At 42.6% G+C, this 23,575-nt stretch overlaps 1 protein-coding gene across 1 annotated transcript in view; it reads right to left on the reverse strand.

The window, feature by feature from the left end:
* Positions 1 to 1,112: 1,112 nt before the first annotated feature.
* dhx16 (DEAH (Asp-Glu-Ala-His) box polypeptide 16) overlaps positions 1,113 to 23,575 on the reverse strand; it is a 57,662-nt gene continuing 35,199 nt past the window's right edge. Inside the window, exons 17-21 of the mRNA XM_083648495.1 lie at positions 22,591 to 22,658; positions 18,543 to 18,705; positions 16,731 to 16,892; positions 3,934 to 4,107; positions 1,113 to 2,106 (exon numbers count right to left, since the gene is read on the reverse strand). Of these exons, the coding sequence (XP_083504621.1) occupies positions 1,978 to 2,106; positions 3,934 to 4,107; positions 16,731 to 16,892; positions 18,543 to 18,705; positions 22,591 to 22,658 (696 nt within the window). The 3' untranslated portion in view covers positions 1,113 to 1,977. The remainder of the gene's footprint in view (positions 2,107 to 3,933; positions 4,108 to 16,730; positions 16,893 to 18,542; positions 18,706 to 22,590; positions 22,659 to 23,575) is intronic.

Genomic DNA, 23,575 nt, shown 5'->3' on the forward strand with positions numbered 1-23,575 from the left:
ACCTGTCATCAAAGTATGATTTACAATGTGAGTCTTGCCACCAATGAGCAGCTCAGCTTTCTAAATACAGAATCAAGTTGACTTTTACCAGCCTTATACTTTATACAACATTGCATAACATTTGGGGTCAATCGCACCACAGGAAAATACAGCTGAATATTTTCTTCTTCTATCATGTGGTTGTGCCCATGTGTGATACAGATCAGGAAAGACAGTAGTGGCTCTGTGGAAATTTCCATTGTTGCTGCAGCAGAGACGAGGACACTGTCAACAGTACGGCACAGATACAGTGCATGACTACACATACCGGTCATACCTCCACTGCTTTTCTGTCACTTCGTGGCTCCACCACCCAAACGAGAATAGCTTCTTCGCTTCTATCTGACAAAACAAACAAACGCTGTAGTCCTGGTTACTCACTTTTCTAAAGGTTTATAAGGGTGAGTATACCTTGATTCAAGACGCAACTGAGATACCAATACGGATACACTAACAGCAGGGCCATGTGTTAGCATTTGAATATTTTCTGAGCCATTTAACTCAAATATTATCAGTGTTAGAAACTTGCAAACATGGGATTAAGTTAGGCATCACACTTATACAAGAAAAACGTGGTGTGTCAGACACACATGGAACTTTTTTGAAACATTCTTATAAAGGGTGTTTCTAGTTACTTTTTGAGACAAAGTAATTTTTATAAGCATAATAGGTTTAACAGTAACACAAATGTGTGTTGTCCCAATCTAGACAAGCAGATGAAAAACATGTAAAAATGTCTAATCTTTTGAGCATACTGGATGGATATAACGACCATGGAAGCCTTTTTTAAGCAATCTCAAAATCTACCAAAATGACTCATACCGTCCCTTAGAGTTCTAGTTTACCAGCTGGACAATAGGATGATAGAAAGCCATTGAAATCAAGCAGTCTAAATATATCCTCCCTGGTGCATATTTGTAAACTTCCTGTTAATAAAAGCAAAGAGAAAACTAGGTTGAATCTTGAGCACACACTGAACATAGTTCAAGAATGTTGCTTGTGCTGCAAACAAAGCAACATGCCTGCATTCCCCAAAACAGTGTCACATTACAGGACACAAAAACAAGTGGCTGTAAAAGTTTATTGCCGTAGAAAAATCAAAACAGGAGATAGGGGAGCCTCCCAGGTGAAACAAATTATTTCGACATTAATCTTTTCTGCTTGATGGAGACTTGTCAGTGATGTCCAATTTATCACACATTTCCAATGTCTTGCTTTCACATCCACTGAACATTAGGCAAAGTAAACGAGGCATTTGATGGCTGTTCAAGAGCCGTAGAAAAACAAAGTAGCAGTCTCACATTCTCTAATGGGCTGAAACACCGACCCGACGAGTCCGCTTGTTGCTGTCAGGCAGGCGGCCTATGTTGATGCAGGAAACTCAAATCCAAAGTGCACCGCAAACATTTCCTTGTTGTGGCCCAGCTCTCATAGCCGGTTTATCATTTAACCCACCTGCATCAGTTTGTGATCCACTTCCTGCTGGACCCATCTCTCAGTTCCTTGTGTGCAGACGGGCTTGTCCCAGCATGTCCCTGTTTTCAAAAACTCCCAACTTTTTGCTAATATGAATTTCTTGTATGGATTTGTATAATTTGGTTAACATTCAATACGTTCAGTGCTGATAGTGGCTGGGCAATGTGATGATGTCAAAAAGGAAATGTATTATAGAAGAAAACAAATAATGCCACAATATGTAAAACGGGAGGAACTAGGAAGTATGATATCCTTAGCTGTTTATTTACAGGTACTAAACACCACTTTAAAAAAATCTTTTCCATACTTTTCCCGACTTTTTGTGACATTCCCAAACTTTATAATGTATTTTCCATACTTTCCCAGAGCTGTGCAGGACCCCTGAGAGTGGGAGGGAGTGCGCCCCCGAGTTTTTTCCCCCCCTTGTTCGGTATATCTATCCCCTGAGCCCCGGTTGTCCGCTCAACCCAGTTCCTCTTTTGTTTTGCCCTGCTTGCGGGGCATCTTCTTGCTGCTGCTGTCCTCCAGCTCTTTGTTCTTGTAGTAGTGAGGAGCCACTTCAAGCAGCCAGCTGCTCTCTATCTCGATCACCTAGAGGCCAAGGAGAAGAGATCGATTCATCCCACACCAATATTGACCGGAATATTGTTAATATTGTACAGGAACACTCATCAGACTTCCTCATTGCCATGCAGTCCCGTTTTCACACAGATAAGGCTACACCATAGCAGTGACTCTGCGAAGGCTTTCCTACTGGAGTCAATGGAAGGTGTGACTGTGTTTAAACAATGACTATTGCTTTTTCCCATGTTGCATGATTTGCCTTCTGCATTACCAGCCACGCTTCTAAAACACACAGACATCAATTAAAGTCCCTGGAAACCAGAAATATTTTTTAATTATTTAGCAGTTTGAGTTCATCACATCACAGGAACCTATGTTAATAAGCCACCAGCCAAATTTGAACGATGCTGAACGTTGCAAAGTATATAAATTTAGGTTTGACAGTCATGGCAAAAGTAATGAGTCAATTAGATTTTAGAGTGTATTTTCTCCCGCGGACTGTGTGGGCGTGTCCCGTCTGCAGCAGGGAAATTTCCCTCTCTCTCTCTCGGAGGAGACCTCTCTCCGTTAACGGAGAGAGGGAGAGAAGGAAAGAGAGATGGGGTGTGTGTGTGTTCGCGCGTTGCTCCGCGCATAGCGTACTGACAGAGAGGAAGAGATCTCTGCTCTGCCGCTGCGAGTGCACAGCGCTACTGTGTGTGTGTGTGTGTCAGTGTGTGTGTGCGCGCGTGCGTGTATGCGATTCGATTAAATCTTATGACGTGATAACATCATGCATTTTAGCACCACGCGCACCGCTCTCTTCAATGAGGACCTTGTAGAAAAGTGTCGATTTTTGGGGTTAGGGTTGAAAGTAATGTAAACCACTTTCTGAGACACACACTCACATAAGACCCTAAATTTAATAGTTAGAAGGTTTTTGTGGATTTCGGTTTCCAGGGACTTTAAGACAAACCAATACTACTGTCTACTACTACAAATGAGCGAGAACTAGGTCTGGGTGATAATGGTTGAAATCTATCACGATAATAATCAGGGTTTAATCATATGGATTTTTTTAGACCAATATATAGTACTGTATATGACAATATGGCTCACGTATGCAAAATTGCATGTTTAATCAAATTAATGTTCATTCCATTAAAACGACTGGTGATGTGTGATATCAAACTAAACTGAAATATCCCAATAATATTCCTTAAAATGTTTGGTAGCTCATTTTGTCCATTTTTAAATCAAATTGGCTTGTTTTAATCAATTTAGACAGCAGAATTGTGGATCACGAAATCCCAAAATCACCATATCATCATCATGATGTGATTCCACGGAAAGGTGATGAATGATAGTATTGACTATTTATTCATTTTTTATTAAAAAAAATCCGGATGTTCTCCCATTTTCTGCCCAATTGTACTTGGCCAATTCCCATTGCGGTCGTGGCTCCACTCTCCCTACCGATCTGCAGAGTTGTAGACTAGCACATGCTTCCTCCGATACATGTGTAGTCGTCGCCAGCAACTTTTTTTCACCTGACAGCGAGGAATTTCACCGGCAGGACGTAGCGTGTGGGAGGATCACGCTATTCCCCAAGTTCCCCTCCTCCCTGACCAGAGGAGGCGCTAGTGCAGCGACCAGGACTCACACACCACCGGCTTCCCACCCGCAGACACGGCCAATTGTGTCTGTAGGAACGTCTGACCAAGCCGGAAGTACAGCTGCCGGGAATTGAACCCAGGTCTCCATGATGGTAGGCGAGTGCTTTTACCTCTACACTAACAAGACGCCCCAGTTTGGACTAATATGACCTAAGCTGTATGGTACACTGTATCCTGTAGCAGTGCTGAGCGGACAGACCTGTCTCATGAACTCCTTGGTGGTGAAGACCAGCTCGTGGTAGATGAGCCAGCGCGGCTGCTCCTCGAACAGAGAGCTGTTGGGATGGACGTACACTGTCTGCTGGTGCTTCACCGTCTTGTAGCCGCCTTTGCTCAATCGTGCAGTGTGGTAGAAATAACCCGCCGTCACCGACTGGGGGGGAGGGGGGGGGGGGGTAGTTAATACAGTCCATTCATCACCATGCAGGAGAGGAATCAGGGTGACAACAGCAGCATTAAAAAACAAAAAACAAAAACAAATACATGAAACAAGAGCGAGTTCCGGTCGAGTAATTTGATGGGACAGGAGGCTCGGGCTGAAACCCAATTGTGATTATTTGACAGACTGTTGCAATTGCGATTCATATTATACATTTTTCTTGTCATACATTTTTGGACAAGTGCTGAGCCAGCGCAGGCCCGTAGACTGTAGTCGTCCAGTCGATCTGCGTGCCGATCTGCGTGGGATCCAAGGGATCTAAAATAATATGCACAAGCTTGCCGCAACATGGTCTCCAAAGTTCCCAGTCATGCTTACAATTCGTTCTAGTTGTGAGATATATATATACCCCCCCTTCTAAAAATGTGCTTTAGACTTAGGGTATGAATTCATATAGTCAAATTTTATTTTGGCCAACATTGAAATATTCCACAATTGCACGGTGTGGTAAAAAGAAATATCATTATTATCTACAACTTATTTAGCTTCATTAGGTTGCTTCCTTGTCAACTTATGAACGCCACAATGCATCTTGGGACATTATGCAAATTTATGTGTGTCAGCACCTGGGTTGGAGGGCGGGAGAAGGAACATGTCGTCAGCTGGGCTGAGTTGGGCTCTGTGTGTGTGTGTGTGTGTGTGTGTGTGTGTGCGTGTGTGTGTGTGTGCGTGCGTGTGTGTGTGTGTGTGTGTGTGTGTGTGTGTGTGTGTGTGTGTGTGCGCGTGCGTGCGTGCGTCTGCGTGCTCTGCTCAAGCCCCACCCGCGGAAGACATTAGAAAAAGAGCTCATCATACTTTTGCTACTGACAGCCCTTCCCATTAACAATGCCAACAGGTTCAACAATGCTTTTCCGCGCTGGCCATATGCTAGGTTTCCCCCAGCCTTGTTAGCCTTACTTTAAAGTTGTTTAAAGAAAAGTGATTGTGTTAAAAAGATTTTTAAATTCATATTTCTCTAATAAAAAAAAGCTGATCTGGCACTGTTCCCAGATTTAAAAAAGCTTTAATTAAAGGCTTAGTTTATTGTTGAACAAATAAAAAGGCAACATGTTTCGGCCTCACACGGCCTTCATCAGGGCAGTATCAGCTTTTTATTGTTATTATGTGTTACCCAATGTCTGGATCAAAAAGCACCTTCTTTCAGTTTGACTTCACCTGCATTGAACGCTGCTGCACTCCTTTTATTATCTTTTGTTCATATTTCTCTAGTTTATGTTTCTTTCCAGCTATTAGTGCTTTAAATTAGGAACACCAACGATCCTATCAAAGGCAAATGATAGAAAAACTGAAGGACTAATGTAATGTCAGAAACTTTGTCCCCCACACAATGTTCCGCGTGAGATTTGTATCGATTTATTGACAGCACTTATGTCATGGACATAATGCCAAGCTTCATGACTGAAGTACTTATGAACGCGACAGTAGAACAGCTTTCAAATTGTAGATACTCTGTCTATATTCCTGTTACCCTGTAATGATTTTTTTATTAAATAATTGTATAATTAACTACCGATTTGTTTTCTTATTTTAACTATTAATTTAGTATAAATAACGACAATTCAAAATTGGATTCCTTTAATCCAATTCTGTGGTGGCAGGTTTGTGAGCACAGGCGGCAGCTTCTGACATGTAAGGCGTATCCCGATCGAAAAAACAAATGCCCTCGCTTATCTCAAGTGGTTTAGGGGTGCGTTCACAAACCATACAGACCCTGATATGAGATGAGATGGTTGAAAGGTCGATACAGGCCATGCTCACCACTTCTGATCCGTGGTGGTTAAAGGATTCCTACACATTTTCTGCAGACCCCGATGTATTGGTGTTCAACATGGAATTCACCAGTGTGGTCTAGTCATTAAGGGACACATGCTTCAACTCATAGATCCAGATTAGAGGTCTTCGGGTATGCCAGAACCCCCAAATACCCAAGGACCCGACCCAGACCCAGAAATGAGAGTCAGAGTGGACCCGGTGAGTGGCTATCACAGCTGTCAATCAGCCCTTTTTATATGGTCAAATAACTCATTAAAAACGATCTCATCAGAAAAATGAGCACGAACCTACTAGAGGTCTTCGGGTATGCCTGAACCCCCGAGGACCCAACCCCGACCCGGCTGGGTCTCTGGTCCATTCAAAAGAAGTGACTCCAGGTCCGGGTCTCAGCTTTCTAATAATAGACGGGTCCAATCGGATCCGGGGACAAATTTCCCCCGGTCCATTAGGATCTGAGTCTGTCATTTTGGACCTGTGAAAACCTCTAGTTCAGATTAAACCTTAACCTGCAGTGACAGAAAGCATCCACCCTGCCTAAGTGTCCTTGAACAAGACACTGAATCCCTCCCTGCTGTTCTGTAGCTGACCCTAAACTCTGACCTGACTGGAGCAAGCCAAAAGATTAATTTCTCCTTTAGGAATCCATAGAGCAGTGATACTCAACTTGTGGCCCGGGGGCCAGATGCGGCCCACGATAGGGTTGCAGTGGTCATTTTTTAATTCACAATGAAAACTAACGTTAAAAAATAAAGTTTGACTGAGCTCCTGCTAAATTGTCAAATATTGCCGCTTGCTTGCTGCCCAATCACTTATGTACTTAACTAACTTAAATGAACCTAACTAACTTAACCTAACTAACTATCCCATGTGCACAAAGTTGACCTACTCAGAGATGTTTGGTTAATTTTCTTTTTGGAGAGATCCTTTATTGATTTGTTTGGGACAAGGGTTTACTCTGAACAGATTTGAGAAATGAATTGAAGTGAACAAACAGAATTTCTGAGATGGATAGTTTTGTAGCACAGGCCATTAGGGATGGGCATTTCTAGCAAAAACACTATTCGAAATTCGCTGGCCAAATTCCAATTTAATTCGAAATTCGAAAAAAAAAAAAAAATGTTTTTTTTTTTTTGTGAGTGAAATGTTGCATTGTCTCCCCTGATTCTAAGTCTACGGCTTTATTAATTAATATAAAAAGCTTCTGCTGTGGATTTTTAGCTCAAACAAGCATTGCACCACTGAAGTAAAGAACATGTTACATGACATTGACATTTTCGAAAATAAAAAACAGTTTTGACAATCATGAGTGGTTCATTAAATATTTAGTAGGCTCAGGTCTGAGTGCCAAAGGGGTGCCAAAGTCACCCCCTCTCCCTCTTCATGGGATTTCATCCGCCATTCATTTTTCCATAAACCTTGCTTAAAATGCTTATAAAAATTGTTTTACTTGCTCAAACCAAGCGATTTGACTATACGGTACTTAGAATCAGGGGAGACAATGCAACATTTCACTCAAAAATCTTTTTTTTTTTTTTCGAATTTCGAATTTCAATAATAAAAGTCGACCTTGATAATAACAACGATTATTCGAAAATTCGAAATTCGATGCCCATCCCTACAGGCCATACAATCGTATCTAGTATTATCTCTAAAAACAACCACAAGTAGTGCAGTTCATCACTTAGGGACATTAATGTTGCATACAGGGCACCCAAAATCGAAACCTTAAACGTGCAGTATGTAATTTTCTGCCGCTAGAGGTCTCAAACTTAAAACAATAACAGAAGACGACGTGTCATGGCGTCGTGCAGTAGTGTGGAATTATGCGAGCCATTTTACGAGAATAGGATTCCCTCAGTGTTCATTGTTCACAAGGTTTTTACCGGGAGCAGATACCCGCAGACGTCTCCTCCTCTTCCAAAACTAACTTATTCTCTCTTTCTTATTCTCTCTCTCTTATTCTCTCTCTCTACAACAGGTCAAAACGCTGAAAGCAACTTTACGTTAAAATCAGTTTCCCCAAATGGAATTTGCTGGAGGGCTGCGAGCCGCGCTGGTTGCTAACATTAGCTCAGCTTGTTTCTATGTGTTCAGTTTGTTTCAAAGCTTTGGATTCATCCGTGTTCATCGTTCACATGGCTTCTACCACACGCCGGATTATACTAGAGTCCCCTGCTCTCCAAAACAAACAGACTCGGTAATTAAAACAGGCAAAAAACACCAAATGAACAATTTGTTAAAACTCACAATTTCTTTCCAATGGAGTTCAGTGGATACAGGACGTCCGTAAGGTGAGCTGTTTACTCTCTTTCTCTAACGTAACTAATAGATCCAGACCTCCAATGACTATAATCATTCATCCAGTCAAAAGATATAGTTAAAAACGACCAATATCTAAAAACTGACAGTGATGTGACTTGATAAAGTAAGAAAATAGTCTAGAATTGCCCAGAGAATCCAAGTGACCGCTGGCGCTCTGTGATGATGACATCATCGACAAAAAGCGAGTCGCTCAAACGGTCCGTGTGATTGATATAATATAATACAATGATGGATTTTGAGCACTTTTGAAAACATTTGGGATAATGTAAGTGCATAAGTAAAGAATATATAGGCCTACTAATTTTTATACATTTTAATGCATCTTTAAGAGAAATGTGTTTCAAAACAAGCTACTGCGGTAAATTCATTCATAGCAGAGACTGATTTTTTCATAGCACATGCTACAAACATAATGTACAGTGCTACATAATTTATATTATATGTAGCACTGTCCATTATATTATTATTATTAGTCTTATTATTATCTTATCTTATATTATTACTAGCAAGCGCTCGATTCCTAGCCTCGCCCGCACTGCAGCTCGCCCACTGCGCGTCGCATAATGCAGCTTGGCCGCTATGCGGCCTCGCCCGCAGCTCGGGGCCAGGAAGGATGACATCACTGATGACATCATCACTGTCTGACGTTGACCTTAGACAGATTTTAAAATGTCATAGTGCTACTGTTTAATTTATGCTTTTGTCTTGTTTTGATTTGTTTTTGAGTTTATTTTATTTATTAGTAAGTATCTGCTTGATTAGCAGAATATTTTCTTTTCGTTTCGTTTCGTTTCTTGTTTTGTTTTGTTTTGTTGTGTTATGTTTTGTACTGTTATTTTTAATGTTGACGGACCCCAGGAAGAATAGCTGCAGCTTTGCTGTAACTAATGGGGATCCTAATAAACAATAAACAATAAACTGATGACATCATCACTGAGCATAGCCTCAGTCAGGAAGGACATCATCACTGATTACATCACATCATTAGGTAATTAGGGCAATTACCTAATTTAACGGGTGCTTTTTACACTCCCTGAAAGTTTCATCCCGATCGCACGTAGAATGGCATAGCTGTATGGCCAACCCGTTCTCACTCTGAGCGCGTCGCATATTGACGCTTTGTCCTGTCCCTTGTGCGTCGCTTGTTACTAACATGGTACCCTTGAGCGACACATGAAACGACTTGGGCTTTCCGACTAAACTCAATGCAAACCCATGGAAGTCATCTTTGACGCTTATGGCAACTGCTCCCCTATTAGCCTAACTGCTCCACCATTAGTCAACTGCTCGCCCATTAGGGTCTGGAGGAGCTAACCTCTCCCAGACCCTAACCCTAAACCTAACCTCTCCCACCCCATGCCTAAACCTAACCTCTCCCAGACCCTAACCCTAACCCTAACCTCTCCCACCCCATGCCTAAACCTAACCTCCCCCAGACCCTAAACCTAACCTCTCCCACCTCCCACGCCTAAACCTAACCTCCCCCCAGATGCTAATGGTGAGCAGTTGACTAATGGGCGAGCAGTTAGGCTGATGGGGGAGCAGTTGCCATAAGCGTCAAAGTTGACTTCTATGGGTTTGCATTGAGTTTAGTCGGAAAGCCCAAGTCGTTTCATGGGTCGCTCAAGGGTACCATGTTAGTAACAAGTGGCGCATAAGGGACGGGACAAAGCATCAATATGCTACGTGGTCGGAGTGAGAACGTGTTGGTATGGCACACCCTATATTTCTGGTGAACTAGGCATCTCGCGCGCTCGATTCCAAGGCTCAGCTGCTGCGTGGCCTCGCCTGCCCTATTCGCAATGTCTCCCTCTCTCTCTCACTCAGTCTCTGCCCCTCTCTCTCTCCCTCAGTCTCTCTCGTGTGTGTGTCACTGACGACATCATCAGTGAGGTCACAATGATGTCACAATGCCTATGTATGACATCACTGATGACATCATCAGTGATGGTATGACTGATGTCATTAGGCAATTAAAGCAATCACCTAATAGACCCTTTTCACGAAATCACAGGGGGTCACAGTGACATTGAACTTTGACCACCAAAATCTGGATTTTGAGGCAAATTCCGTCAAGGCGTTCCTGAGATATCGCGATAACGAGCTCGGAAATGGCATTTGTGAGGTGACAGTGACCTTGACCTTTGTCCTTTGACCACCAACATCTAATCACTTTATCCTTGAGTCCAAGTCGACATTTGAGCCAAATTGGAAGAAATTCCATCAAGGCGTTTCTGAGATATCGCGTTAACGAGCGGTCGTGAGGTCACAGTGACCTTAAACTTTGACCACCAAAATCTAATCAGTTCATCCTCGAGTCCCAGTGGACATTTGAGGCAAATTCGAAGAAATTCCATCAACGCGTTTCTGAGATAACGCGTTAACGAGCTTGAAAATGGCGCTCGAAAGGGCACAGTGACCTTGACCTTTGACCACCAAAATCTAATCAGTTCATAGGTGTCGAAACTGTGGGTGCTCGGGCCCTGGGGCACCCACGGAAAGAGCCGAGCACCCACGGGGAAATGGGGGGAGCGAGAGAGAGATAATTTATATGCTTACTGCATGTGCCTGTGGCGGGGTCCTGTCAAGATGTCAGCGCAGTTGCCAAACGCATTGGAAGCATCTGATGCAAGCGTTTTGAAGTCCACCTGTTGTTTTAAACTGCCAAACACGCACTATAGAGGCACTAGACACGCTCTCAGCCATACATCCATGATCCCCTCTCTGCGCAGCCACTTTTTTCATCCCCGTGTCTGTCTCTCTATGCTCCACAAACAAATCTCACGGCAGTTTAATAGCAAGTATGTCAAATATAACGCTACACTATAGCAAAACAAAGTGAGAATGCTCTTAAACACATCGGCTACCAAAATATATTTCCCTGCATGTCATGATAAGATTAGTAGATCAGCAAAAGTTTGGACAGACGGGATTGCTTAATTTTCTCATCCTCCGCGCAGTGCTGCTTTTTTCCCTCCACTCTGCATGACAGACAGGAAGGAGCAGGAGGACGATTACAGCCTCGACTGACAGGGGCTCAAAACTACTAACAACTTTTTATTCATCAGTCATTGTGCCTGCCTACATATAAAGTGACCTTTTCCCCAAAATACTGATGTTCTGTGCTATTGGTAGCCTATAGGGGGACAGGTGGGACAGGTGGCTAAATCTTTAATTTTATGTCACCTGGATTATTGTGGATTATTACCTGTATGGGCCTCTGCATCCAAAGGTCAACTAAAGAAATTGCAAACTGCCCAGAACAGAGCTGCCAGGTTAGTCTTACATTGTTCCATAAGAACAAACATTATCAGTATGCACTGTCATCTCTCATGGTTAACGGTAGAGAATAGGCTGGTTTTCAACATGGTTAAATTTTTCAGGAACACTGTCTTTTCTTCTCAACCTGTTTTCTTATACAGACAAATTGTCAGATGCAGTCAGGTTCATTCTCATTTCACCAGGTCAGCAGATGATGGACAGATTATGTTACCACACCCAAAATCAAATGCTTTAAAGAGGACAGTTGTTTATCGTGCCATCAATCACTGGAATAATTGCCCCCAGAATATACGTAACTTAAATAGCAAGGTATCTTTCAAGTACCATCTAAGAACGCACTACTTAAATATGTGAGCAAATACTGTTCACGTTTGGGAGTGGAAATACCTAATGTATGAATGTAATAATGAATACCTACCCCTACCACTTTTTCTGAAAATTTTCTGATGATGTATATAATGTCTATAATGTTTTACTGCTCTTAGATTATCATTGTTAAGTGAATTGTGTTTTTCATATGTATCTCGTGTATTGCTATGTTTTGTATTTTGTGTTGTCTTTCTGTGTGGACCCCAGGAAGACTAGCTTGTCACTTTGGCGGCAGCTAACGGGGATTCTTGTAAACAATAAACAACATAGCTATTTGGTATCTGATGCCTGCCAGTGCGCTATAGGAGCAGAAATTGACGTGCGTCAATTGAGGCATGTAAATTAATGTTTTCTCTGCGTTAGGGGCTCGAGAAAGAGCATTGAGCAACGCTGCTGCTGATTATGAGGTGTAGTGTATGTTGGTTAAACGTTTGATCTTTGATTTCATGTCTCTGTGGCTGCATCATGTCCTATATGGTGCTGAAATGAGTGTGTGTGCTTACAATGCTTGGTGTGTGTGTGAGATCTCCTACAGTATTTTATAGTATTTCAGTGCTGAAATCATGGATGTATGGCTGTGTGCGTTTGACAAGTCATTGCAGCTTTATCGCGGTTGGGTCGCCCCCGGGGAAGGAAGGGGGGGGGGGGGGGGGGGGCTTGTGGCTTGTGTTGGCATGCGCAAGCATGCGCACCCAGGCCCGTAGCTACCATTGAGGACACCGAGGTCATGACCTCGGTATTTCCCACACCAAAAAAAAAAAGAAAAAAAAAAAGATTTTTTTTTGTGAAAAATAGCCCTGGTCCCCAGATCTATTCATCTGTCATTGGTGTTTTAATGCGGCTGATCGGAAATGCAACAATTTGCTTCCTCTCTGTGTGCTATAGAAGGAAGAGAGATAACTCACAACATTCAGATTTTGCATTGAGGCTAGATTGGGGCTAGACTTTGGGGACAGTTCTATTGAAGTGAATGGGTAAGTAACTCCCCTGTAAGTGATAGTTAGTGAAGTTAGTCACTGCACCTTGAATAAAGCAATTTTCCAGTGAATCGTGTGCTCCAGGATGCTCTTTTGTTTGTCCATTGAACTTTTGTCGTGATACTGTCCTGTCCTGAGAGCACCGACCTCCTTTTGTGGAGGGACTGACGCACAAGAGACTCCTTTTGTATTGATATCCCCTGTAAGTGATGTTTGTGTAGATGGGCCATTGTATTTAATTGAGCAGTATTCTGCCATGTGACCTGTATGCAGAATATAAATTATATTATATGGGGAGACATTTATTTTTTGTATCATTTTAAAGCAACAGCACAGTAAAGAGGATATTAATCTAACATGATGTCTGTAGTTTTTTATAGATCTAGCCTCTTCATTTTGCTCTCAAAGTGCACCAGATTGAAGCATTTTACTTTAAAATGGACACATTTTTCTATCCGGGGGGGCACAGCCCCTGGACCCCCACGCCGCACTAAAATGACCTCGGTATTTCCAAAACCCTGGCTACGGGCCTGTGCGCACCCACTGGCAGAAACATAAATCGGCGCCTATGAATCAGTTCATCCTTGAGTCTCGACGTTTGAGCCAAATTGGAAAAAATTCCGTCAAGGCGTTCCTGAGATATATGGTAAATGGCCTGCATTTATATAGCGCTTTTATCCAAAGCGCTTTACAATCAGTAGGTACATTCACCCATTCATACACCGATGGTGGCAGGCTAACATGCAGGGTGCTGGCACACCATCAGGAGCAATTTGGGTTTCAGTATCTTGCCCAAGGACACTTTGACATGCAGACTGGAGGAGGTGGGAATCGAACCACCGACCTCTTTTATCCAAAGCGATTAGTGGACGACCCGCTCTACCTCCTGAGCTACAGCTGCCCCAGAGATATCTCGTTAACAAACATTGGACAGACGGACGGACGAACGGACGTACGGACAACCCGAAACCATAATGCTATCGCCGGCGGAGGCATAAAAACAAGAATTCTCCTTTAAGTATGTCAAAGTCGTGGTAGGGAGGGAGTGGCAGGCCCGTAGCGTTCCCGACTTGCAACTTTCTCATCATGAGAGAGCTGGTTCAAATCCTGACCCAAACAATAACCCTAACCAGGTACTTTTGTTGCCTAAACCAACCGTTGTTTCAGTTGCCTAACCGTAACCAAGTTGCTTTTGTTGCCTAAACCCAACCGTTGTTTTACTTGCGTAAACCCAACCAAGTTGTCTTGCCTAAACTTAAAGAGGACTTACCCCCTAGATATGTATCAGAACAGTGATTTGAAAATACCTATGGAAAAAACGAAGAAATGACATATGCTCTTGTCTATACTAAACTCTTTGGCTGTGTTCAAGTCAAGATTTTTTTTCGGAAATCGACGCCATTACAGTTTGCCTACCGCCTCAAAAATAATTTATTTGAGAGGGGCAATATCTTTATAAATATCAACAACTAGCCAACGCTGGTGGCATGTATGGAAAGAGTGTTGCTCAAAATGGTTGAAAGTTATATCAATTTGGTAATTCAGTGGCGAACTAGAAATTTAATTATTTTTTTCCATGTATGTGTATGTGGGCATCTTATCGATAAGAGCAAAGTGAGGCGAGGCTCGTTTACCGCAGCACACCGCACAATAGGAGAAACCCCCCGCTCTGGGGTAACACAATGCGATATTTCTCCATGTCATTCCCTCGTCCAACTTGACATGAAAGTCCCTTTTTAATTTTAGTTTGGGGGCTTTTTTTGTTGTGATTCTTGTTAAAAGTTGTGCAAAAGTTTTCCTCTCAGCAGAGCTCAGCAGAGCGCTGTAGGCTGCTCCCTCTTCCCTGGAAAAGTCACCAGGCACGCTGCTGATGTGTGCTTTGCGCTGCTGGTGTGTGTGAGATTCTGGCATCGTCTGACGTAAATAGATCAATCAAATGTTTTCCAGTTATTCCTAGGCTGCAAACTTGTTTTAACATGCCAATCGGAGTGTTTTCTGACGAGAATAAAGTAACGTTAACGCTCTGATTACGTGATTCTTGTTAAAAGTTACAGCACCTCTGATTTTTCCTCTCAGGGAGCAGGCAACGCAGGGCAGAGCTCTTCTCATCCTCAGTCAGCCCATCAGTCTGTCCAAACACAATACCGATATAATCTCAGTAGGAGGGATGCAGGGAAATATATTATATTAGCCGATGTGTTTAGAGCAGCGTTGTCACGTCGTAGTATAGCGTTATATTTTACATGTGCGCTAAACTGCCATGAGATTTGTTTGCGGAAATGTCAGACAGTGCTCTCTCGGCCAGAGGCAGAGAGAGCACAGTCTGCTGCTGCTGCGCACGCCCTCGGAGCTTGGGGCTCGTGCATGAGGTTTACAGTACGACTCTCTCCCGCCTGCCTGGGCTGGAGACAGTGCTTCCAACTCGGACTGATAATATAAACATCATCATTCGAGCTTATCCAGGTAAGATATTAATAAAGTAATGACACATTCAGCGGGAAACTAACTATAATTAAGACATGTGCCAACTTCGACGACGTTTGGTTCAGTATTTTAAGAGCAAACTTCCTGAAAAGTTGCTGTTTTGGAGATTTATAAAAGGTTGGGAATGATTTTACAGCAACACAATGCAATGTCCTTCCTTTTATGATTATAGTGGCGTTTATTGATAGTATTGTGTTACATAGGAGTTGGTAGGAAAATAACAGGCGATTGTAATAAATTAACAGGTCAAGTGACATCATGGGAATAGGCTTGGAGTTGTGAGGAGCCGAAAGGGTACAGGGGGAGTAGGGGAGTAACTATCTTGAAATCCCATAGTCTTTGGTTCACCGTGACGTCACGACGTGTCAAATATCCCATTCATTTGAGAAAAAAAAAAGCAGTGTTCCACCCTTAGAGGGCGCTTATGCCAGGTATGCTGCTGAAAAATGATACAAATGGTAAAATAGCAACAGTTTGGTGTCAAATGTGGAAATTTTGACCAGAATTCTTCACACATCACCCCCAAAGTCATATATATTGGTTAAAAGCTGAAAAAAAGTGTTTTGGAGGCAAGTTCTCCTTTAACGGTGATTCGAGCCGTGGCTCCCGCGACACGTTACTGGGACTCCAGGTAGCCGAGGCTCCCGCAACTCACTGAATCGTGGCCACGCCAGTGTGGGATTCACCCGGTAAACAGGAAGAGACGGTGTCTATGGTGGAGGATTCCTTGTTCATATTTTAAAAGGTAAATGGACTGCATTTATATAGCGCTTTTATCCAAAGCGCTTTACAATCAAGTCAAGTTGTACTTTATTGTCCACAATGTGCCTACATTCACCCATTCACACACCGAATGGCGGCCAGCTGCCACGCAGGGTGCTGCACAGCCATCGGGAGCAACTTGGGGTTCAGTGTCTTGCCCAAGGACACTTCGACATGCGGACTGGAGGAGCCGGGGATCAAACCACCAACCTTCTGATTAGTGGATGACGCCCTCTACCTCCTGAGCCACAGCCGCCTGTATAATAGCCGCCTATTTTAGATTTATGTGGATTGTAGAAACATACAATGCCAACATTTTATTTGATTGGTTGAGAGTTTAAAAAACAAAACTGTTTGATAAGAGGGCACTTGTCTGTTTTCAAGAGTGTTTGGGGGTGGTGATAGCAGCATTAGCAGTTTTGGTTTCATTAGCTATTGTTTCACAGTTTCAGACAATCATCCCCCATCAACTGCTTCTTTGTTGTTGATAGGCGGTGATTGGCCCCCCATCAACAACACACCCACGTTCTAGAATAGCAGTCGACAAAAAAAGGGCAACATTTGTGGATGCCTGTCGGTGGCACTGACCTTGCGGATGGGCACGCTGTCTTCTCGGGAGCTGACCACCTCCACTTCAATGCGATCCATCAGGCCCTCCAGCTGCTCCCTGACATCCCGCGCTCTCTTCATGGAGCGGAACTGGATGAAGTTCTCATAGCACCACTGTGTGGAGTAACCGCTCTCCACCCACTGAGGGATACAAACACCATGATCTCCATCAGCACAGCGCTTAGCTTTTAGGCAGCATGGTCATTTCAAAAGGCTGCACAATTAATCATGTATAACAGTTCTTAATGAGTTTATTTTGTTCTTCAAATCATGACCAAGACTAATTACTGTGATTAACTCATTGAGTGCCAGCCACTTTTGGAGAACGGACGCTCCCTGTGCCAGAGTTTCAGAGCTTTTTTCAGTGATTTCTCGAGGCCCACAGAATATTGTGTGATATTACTATGTAAACAATGAACACGCAAAAAGAACGATGAGACTCTTTTCTATCATCAGCAAAAACAGGTTTATTGATATCATTTTCCGTTCTTTAGTTATCAGCCGGAGAAGATAGCTTGATTTAACAAAAAAGAGCCTTTTTTTTCTAGAAGCTGAGATATTGGCCCTTTTGTGAAATTAAACATTTCAAACACATCACTGACTCTGAAGCTAATGTCCTGCTGCCTGGGTCTGTCTGGGTGTTGTGTGTTGTGTGCTGCTCTGCGTGCCCCCCCCCCCCTCCCCCCTCCCACTCCTCAACTGCACACTCCTCCTTATGGGAGGTGGCTCTCTGCTGAGTTTGCTCTGCACTGTGAAGGGTGCGCGACCGTCTATGTGCGCGACATCCAGCTTTTTTACAGCTTCCGCGTGTGTTTGTCACCGGCTCCTATGCTTCCAGTTGAGAATAATAACAAATCCACGGCTGATCATGCGAATTGGCTGTTGCAGCGGACATGGAGGAGCTCAATTGTGGGAGCAGATTGGCTGCTGCTGCTGTAGGCACATCTAACGTTAAAACGCTTCATGCATATCGATGCATACGGATGCGATGCGATTTCCGTTTCCCCAAAGACTTATTCTCTGTTTTTCTCTGCCTTTCTGTTAACCTGGAGAGCACTGTCGCCACCTAAGGGTTCTGTAAAATAGGTTATAGACCTCCAATAGCTATAATAGTTGTACAGGAGATGCGGAAGGCTTTGATCGACGTCCCACCGTCAAAAAACGCATTGGACGTCGAAAGACGTCCGTGGCACTCTACGTCACTATTTAATTGGACGTCGAAAGACGTCCATGGCACTCAATGAGTTAATGTTCACAATATAAATGTAACATACACAACATTATGATTTTAGTCCTAATGTTGTAGGTCTACAATTCTTTTAAATGTTTTTACTTATTTATGTGTTGCAAAAATCAGGTAAATATTTCACTGCCAGTGCCAATTAATCATAAAAATAAATATGTAAATATTGAATTGCATGTATGTAATACCATGATCGGAACAAATAAATAAATAACAAATAACAAATAAATCATAAATAAGTCTAAAAACTGGTCTAAAAATATAGATGCAAAGAACAGATAACCGAAAACTCCTTTATGTATTCAGTTTAGTGGTTTGCTGTGGTAACTCTGCATATAGTTTCAATTCAGTTGAACCTACTAGTATTATTTTATTTCTGTTAACTAGTTGACCCAGCTGGACCCAGTCCCTGAATTCAGATATAATCTAAACACAATCAAACTAAATGTCTACTTTTTGATGAATAGGTTGTAAAATATTTGAATTCAATTAGTGTATTTTGGACACGTATTGTATCTGCAGCTCTAACTGCTGCTTCACTGCTGTACCTGTGTGTAGACGTTGAGCAGCACCAGATGATCTCCCCCCGGTACTACAAAGTTCATCCTGGCGTTGTCGGCGTGCACCACCTTGTCTTTGGGCCGGTAGAAAATAGAGTTGTTCACTGACAGCATGGCCGCTATGGTCAGAACCTCTTCTGAACACTTATACCTAGAGAGAGGCAGAGAGGGAGAGGTGAAAGTGAAATACACAGACAGAGGCAGCAGCAGGTGAAGGTGAAAGTGAACGCTTGCCTTCTGAAAGGAGACAGTGCCCCATTTTGGAAAGAACAAAAGCAGAAGTTTCATCCTCACAGCCCTAACAAGGCAACATGTTTTGTGAGAATGCAGTGTGTGTGTGTGTGTGTGTGTGTGTGTGTGTGTGTGTGTGTGTGTGTGTGTGTGTGTGTATGTGTACGAGTAAAACTCAATGTACCGTTGTACCGTATGCTTATTAGGGGTGGGAATCACCAGATGCCCACGATACGATACTAAAACGATACTTGAGTCACGATACGATAGTATTGCGATATTGTGATATATTGCGATATATTGAATATTTCTATATATTGCGATTTCTTACTTTTTCAACTGCAAATGATGTCCCCAAAGGAAAACTTTGTCAACATCTGGTTTATATAAGAACAATTTTCCAGTCTGTACATCTGACTTCAACCATTTTATTGCAGCAACATTGTCAAGTAGACAGACCAACAACTTTCATAAAGTCATGTTTGTTACAGTCTACTTACAGTCTACCTTAACTGGATGTGTGTGTGGACTACTGTACTTAGGTAGTTTTTGAACAATGCAACTTCACTTCACTTGCACAAAACATCTTGTGCAGCCCATTCAGTAACTGGGGAATTTGTAAATTACTGTTATGACAAAACTGTTACTGTTAAAACAAAATGAAAATATGCTACCGTTTGTTTACTGCTGGCCTTGGAGCTAAAGTTTCTAAATTTTTGTTAACAGTTTGCCTCTTATTTTCAATAACTGTTGTGCTCAACTTTATGCAGACGATACGGTCATTTTCACATCCAAATCCAATTTAACACAAATTCAATCTTCGCTTCAGGCCGACTTCAATATCTTGCAGAAATGGCTCTCTCATAATAAATTACTTCTCAATAAAAATAAGTCATATCTGATGATCTTTGGGACTAAACATAAATTAAATTCTATTTCTGACACTTGTGTAATTACCTGTAATGGCGGCACGCCTCTGCATAAAGTTGACAATATTAAATATCTAAATATCCTCTCACGCAAAGTCAACTTTGGACTTAATGTTCTTTATAGATCAAAAAACTGTTTTACTCGCACTATCCGCAAGAAGCTTGTTATTCAACTCATATTTCCTATGTTTGATTACTGTGATGTTGTTTACCAAAATGCATCTAATTCCGACCTTGCTCCACTCACCACTGCATACAATAGAATCTGTAGGTTTATACTTGGTTGTCCTTTTCTTACCCATCACTGCAATATGTATGACGCACTTAGTTTTCTTCCTCTTAGCACTAGACGACATTTCCATTGGCTGCAAATAATTTTCAAATGTTTTAATTTCAATTACCCCTCTTATCTAAAACAGCACCTCGTACCTTTTACTTCTGTTCGACATTCCACTCAGTGTTATTTTTCTGTCCCTCATGTCCGTAAATCAATTGGTAAAAGAGCATTTAAGTTTAAAGCCCCGGCTGATTGGAGTAATCTTCCTGTTGAAATCCGATCTCTTTCATCTTTTCCTATGTTTAAACTAGCCCTGAAATATTTCCTTGATACCGATTGTACTTGCTTCCATTGAATTGTCTCGTTTTGTTTTTACAGTGGTACTGTATACCTTGTGTTACCTTATGATCCACTGTGTATTGGCCGCTCTGGCCATCTTGTGATTGCTCTGCTTCTCTTTGGTTCTCAGCAATTGTGTGTGTTTGTGTTTTTGTTTTTGTCTTTTTTATTTATCTTTTTGTTGTCTACTATGTCTCCTTATTGTACTGGTTGTAATGTCTGACTATGTTGGGACCCCCTCGAAAATGAGATGATACATCTCAAGGGGTTAATCCTAATAAAAATTTGAAATGAAAATGTTTATAGTAGCCCGGTGGCCTGCAAAAACAAAACAAAACATTTTTTTTTTTTTTTTTGCAATATTGATACTTGGCGTCCAAATATCGATACAATATCGTCAGGCAAAATATCGCGATACTTGGCCTGTAACATGTGTATCGATTTTTTCCCCGACCCCTAACGCTTATCCAACTTTGACATTTCACAATGTCAAAAACTATGCACTTCTTTTGCATACTGTCAACGAGGTGGACGACCAGCTGACAGTATAGTGAAGGCTTATGAGTAACCAGCTGCCAGTATAGTGAAGGCTTATGAGTAACCAGCTGACAGTATAGTGAAGGCTTATGAGTAACCAGCTGCCAGTATAGTGAAGGCTTATGAGTAACCAGCTGGCAGTATAGTGAAGGCTTAGGAGTAACCAGCTGACAGTATAGTGAAGGCTTATGAGTGACCAGCTGACAGTATAGTGAAGGCTTATGAGTGACCAGCTGACAGTATAGTGAAGGCGTATGAGTAACCAGCTGACAGTATAGTGAAGGCTTATGAGTAACCAGCTGACAGTATAGTGAAGGCTTATGAGTAACCAGCTGACAGTATAGTGAAGGCTTATGAGTAACCAGCTGACAGTATAGTGAAGGCTTATGAGTAACCAGCTGGCAGTATAGTGAAGGCTTATGAGCAGTGTTTGGAATAACGCCGTTTAAAAGAACGGCGTTAGGTAACGCCGTTATTTTTTCAGTAACGGGGTAATCTAACTAATTACTGTTTCCGTCATTACAACGCCGTTATCGTTACTGAACGCTAAATGCGGTGCGTTACTATGAAATGATTGAGTAAACTACCCGTAGCCTACACTAATGTTGTCAAGTGACTGTGAGGAGACCGGGTGGGTTAACATAACGAGATAAACGATTATGATTGGCTAAGGCAGAGTCATGTGTTTCATGGTAGCCAATCGGAGCCAGTGTTTTCACACATGAGCCAGGACATTAACAACGAGATAAGCGATTATTGTCTAAGGCAGTCATGTGTTTCATGGTAGCCAATCGGAGCCAGTGTTTTCACACACGAGCCAGGACACGTCACACGCGCGACATACACACACACACACAGACACACCAAACAGATTTGAGGAAGCAGCATAAATGGCGAGTCCGGAGCAATCCGATGAAAAGTTGGCATTTTCAAGGTGGAGATATAACGCAAATAGTTACTTTCCCTGGTAACTAGTTAGTTTTATTATAGAGTAATTCAGTTACTAACTCAGTTACTTTTTGGAACAAGTAGTGAGTAACTATAACTAATTACTTTTTTAAAGTAACGTTCCCAACACTGCTTATGAGTAACCAGCTGGCAGTATAGTGAAGGCTTAGGAGTAACCAGCTGACAGTATAGTGAAGGCTTATGAGTAACCAGCTGGCAGTATAGTGAAGGCTTATGAGTAACCAGCTGACAGTATAGTGAAGGCTTATGAGTAACCAGCTGACAGTATAGTGAAGGCTTATGAGTAACCAGCTGACAGTATAGTGAAGGCTTATGAGTAACCAGCTGACAGTATAGTGAAGGCTTATGAGTAACCAGCTGACAGTATAGTGAAGGCTTATGAGTAACCAGCTGACAGTATAGTGAAGGCGTATGAGTAACCAGCTGACAGTATAGTGAAGGCTTATGAGTAACCAGCTGACAGTATAGTGAAGGCTTATGAGAGACCAGCTGACAGTATAGTGAAGGCTTATGAGTAACCAGCTGACAGTATAGTGAAGGCTTATGAGAGACCAGCTGACAGTATAGTGAAGGCTTATGAGTAACCAGCTGACAGTATAGTGAAGGCTTATGAGTAACCAGCTGACAGTATAGTGAAGGCTTATGAGTAACCAGCTGACAGTATAGTGAAGGCTTATGAGTGACCAGCTGACAGTATAGTGAAGGCTTATGAGTGACCAGCTAACAGTATAGTGAAGGCTTAGGAGAGACTTACTGCTCGGAGGCCAGGATCATCTTGCTTAGCATGGGGTCCACCGGCAGCTCAGCCATCCTGCGACCCAGCTGAAGAAAATAGAACAAAAACAAAAAAACACAGTTCAGTGTTTCCCACTCATTGATGGATTTGTGGCACACTGCTACAACGGGATTTTGATCCACATTGGCCCTCTCACTCTCTCAAACACACATGACAGCGGAGTGATGATTGAGCGATATCAGGGCCAATCAGAGGCAGAGTAGAACGGGTTAGATGTTATTTTCAAGACATGTGATCGATTAAATGCATCGTGATTCATTGAGATGCACGTGGGGCAGGCAGCTGCCTCTCTCAGGAATGTCCGCAGCCAGGAAAATCACACATCACAGCGAGAAGCAATGGTACCGTCGCTCTGCTTCAAAAACACCTCGCCGCTGCTTGGACAAGGGAGTCTGAAGCACTGGGGAGCAGGGCTGCGTGTGTGACCAGGTTAAAGAGTCTGATGCACTGGGGAGCAGAGCAGGGCTGCGTGTGTGACCAGGTTAAAGAGTCTGAAGCACTGGGGAGCACAGCAGGGCTGCGTGTGTGACCAGGTTAAAGAGTCTGAAGCACTGGGGAGCAGAGCTGCATGTGGGACCAGGTTAAAGAGTCTGAAGCACTGGGGAGCAGAGCAGGGCTGCGTGTGTGACCAGGTTAAAGAGTCTGAAGCACTGGGGAGCACAGCAGGGCTGCGTGTGTGACCAGGTTAAAGAGTCTGAAGCACTGGGGAGCACAGCAGGGCTGCGTGTGTGACCAGGTTAAAGAGTCTGAAGCACTGGGGAGCTAGTTTAAGAAGATATGCTTATTTAAATGTTCATACTCATAAAAGCAACAGTCAGAAAATTTTGCCCTGAAAATTGGTGAACAAGCTTTGCTTTGCACTGAACAAGTTTAGTTTTGTGTATTTAGTGATCCTAAAATGGTTGTTTGTTATTGACCGTGTTATTCAACATCTAAAGTTGCG

Source organism: Poromitra crassiceps, assembly GCF_964638095.1.
Source record: "Poromitra crassiceps genome assembly, chromosome: 1".
NCBI classification, from domain to species: domain Eukaryota; kingdom Metazoa; phylum Chordata; class Actinopteri; order Beryciformes; family Melamphaidae; genus Poromitra; species Poromitra crassiceps.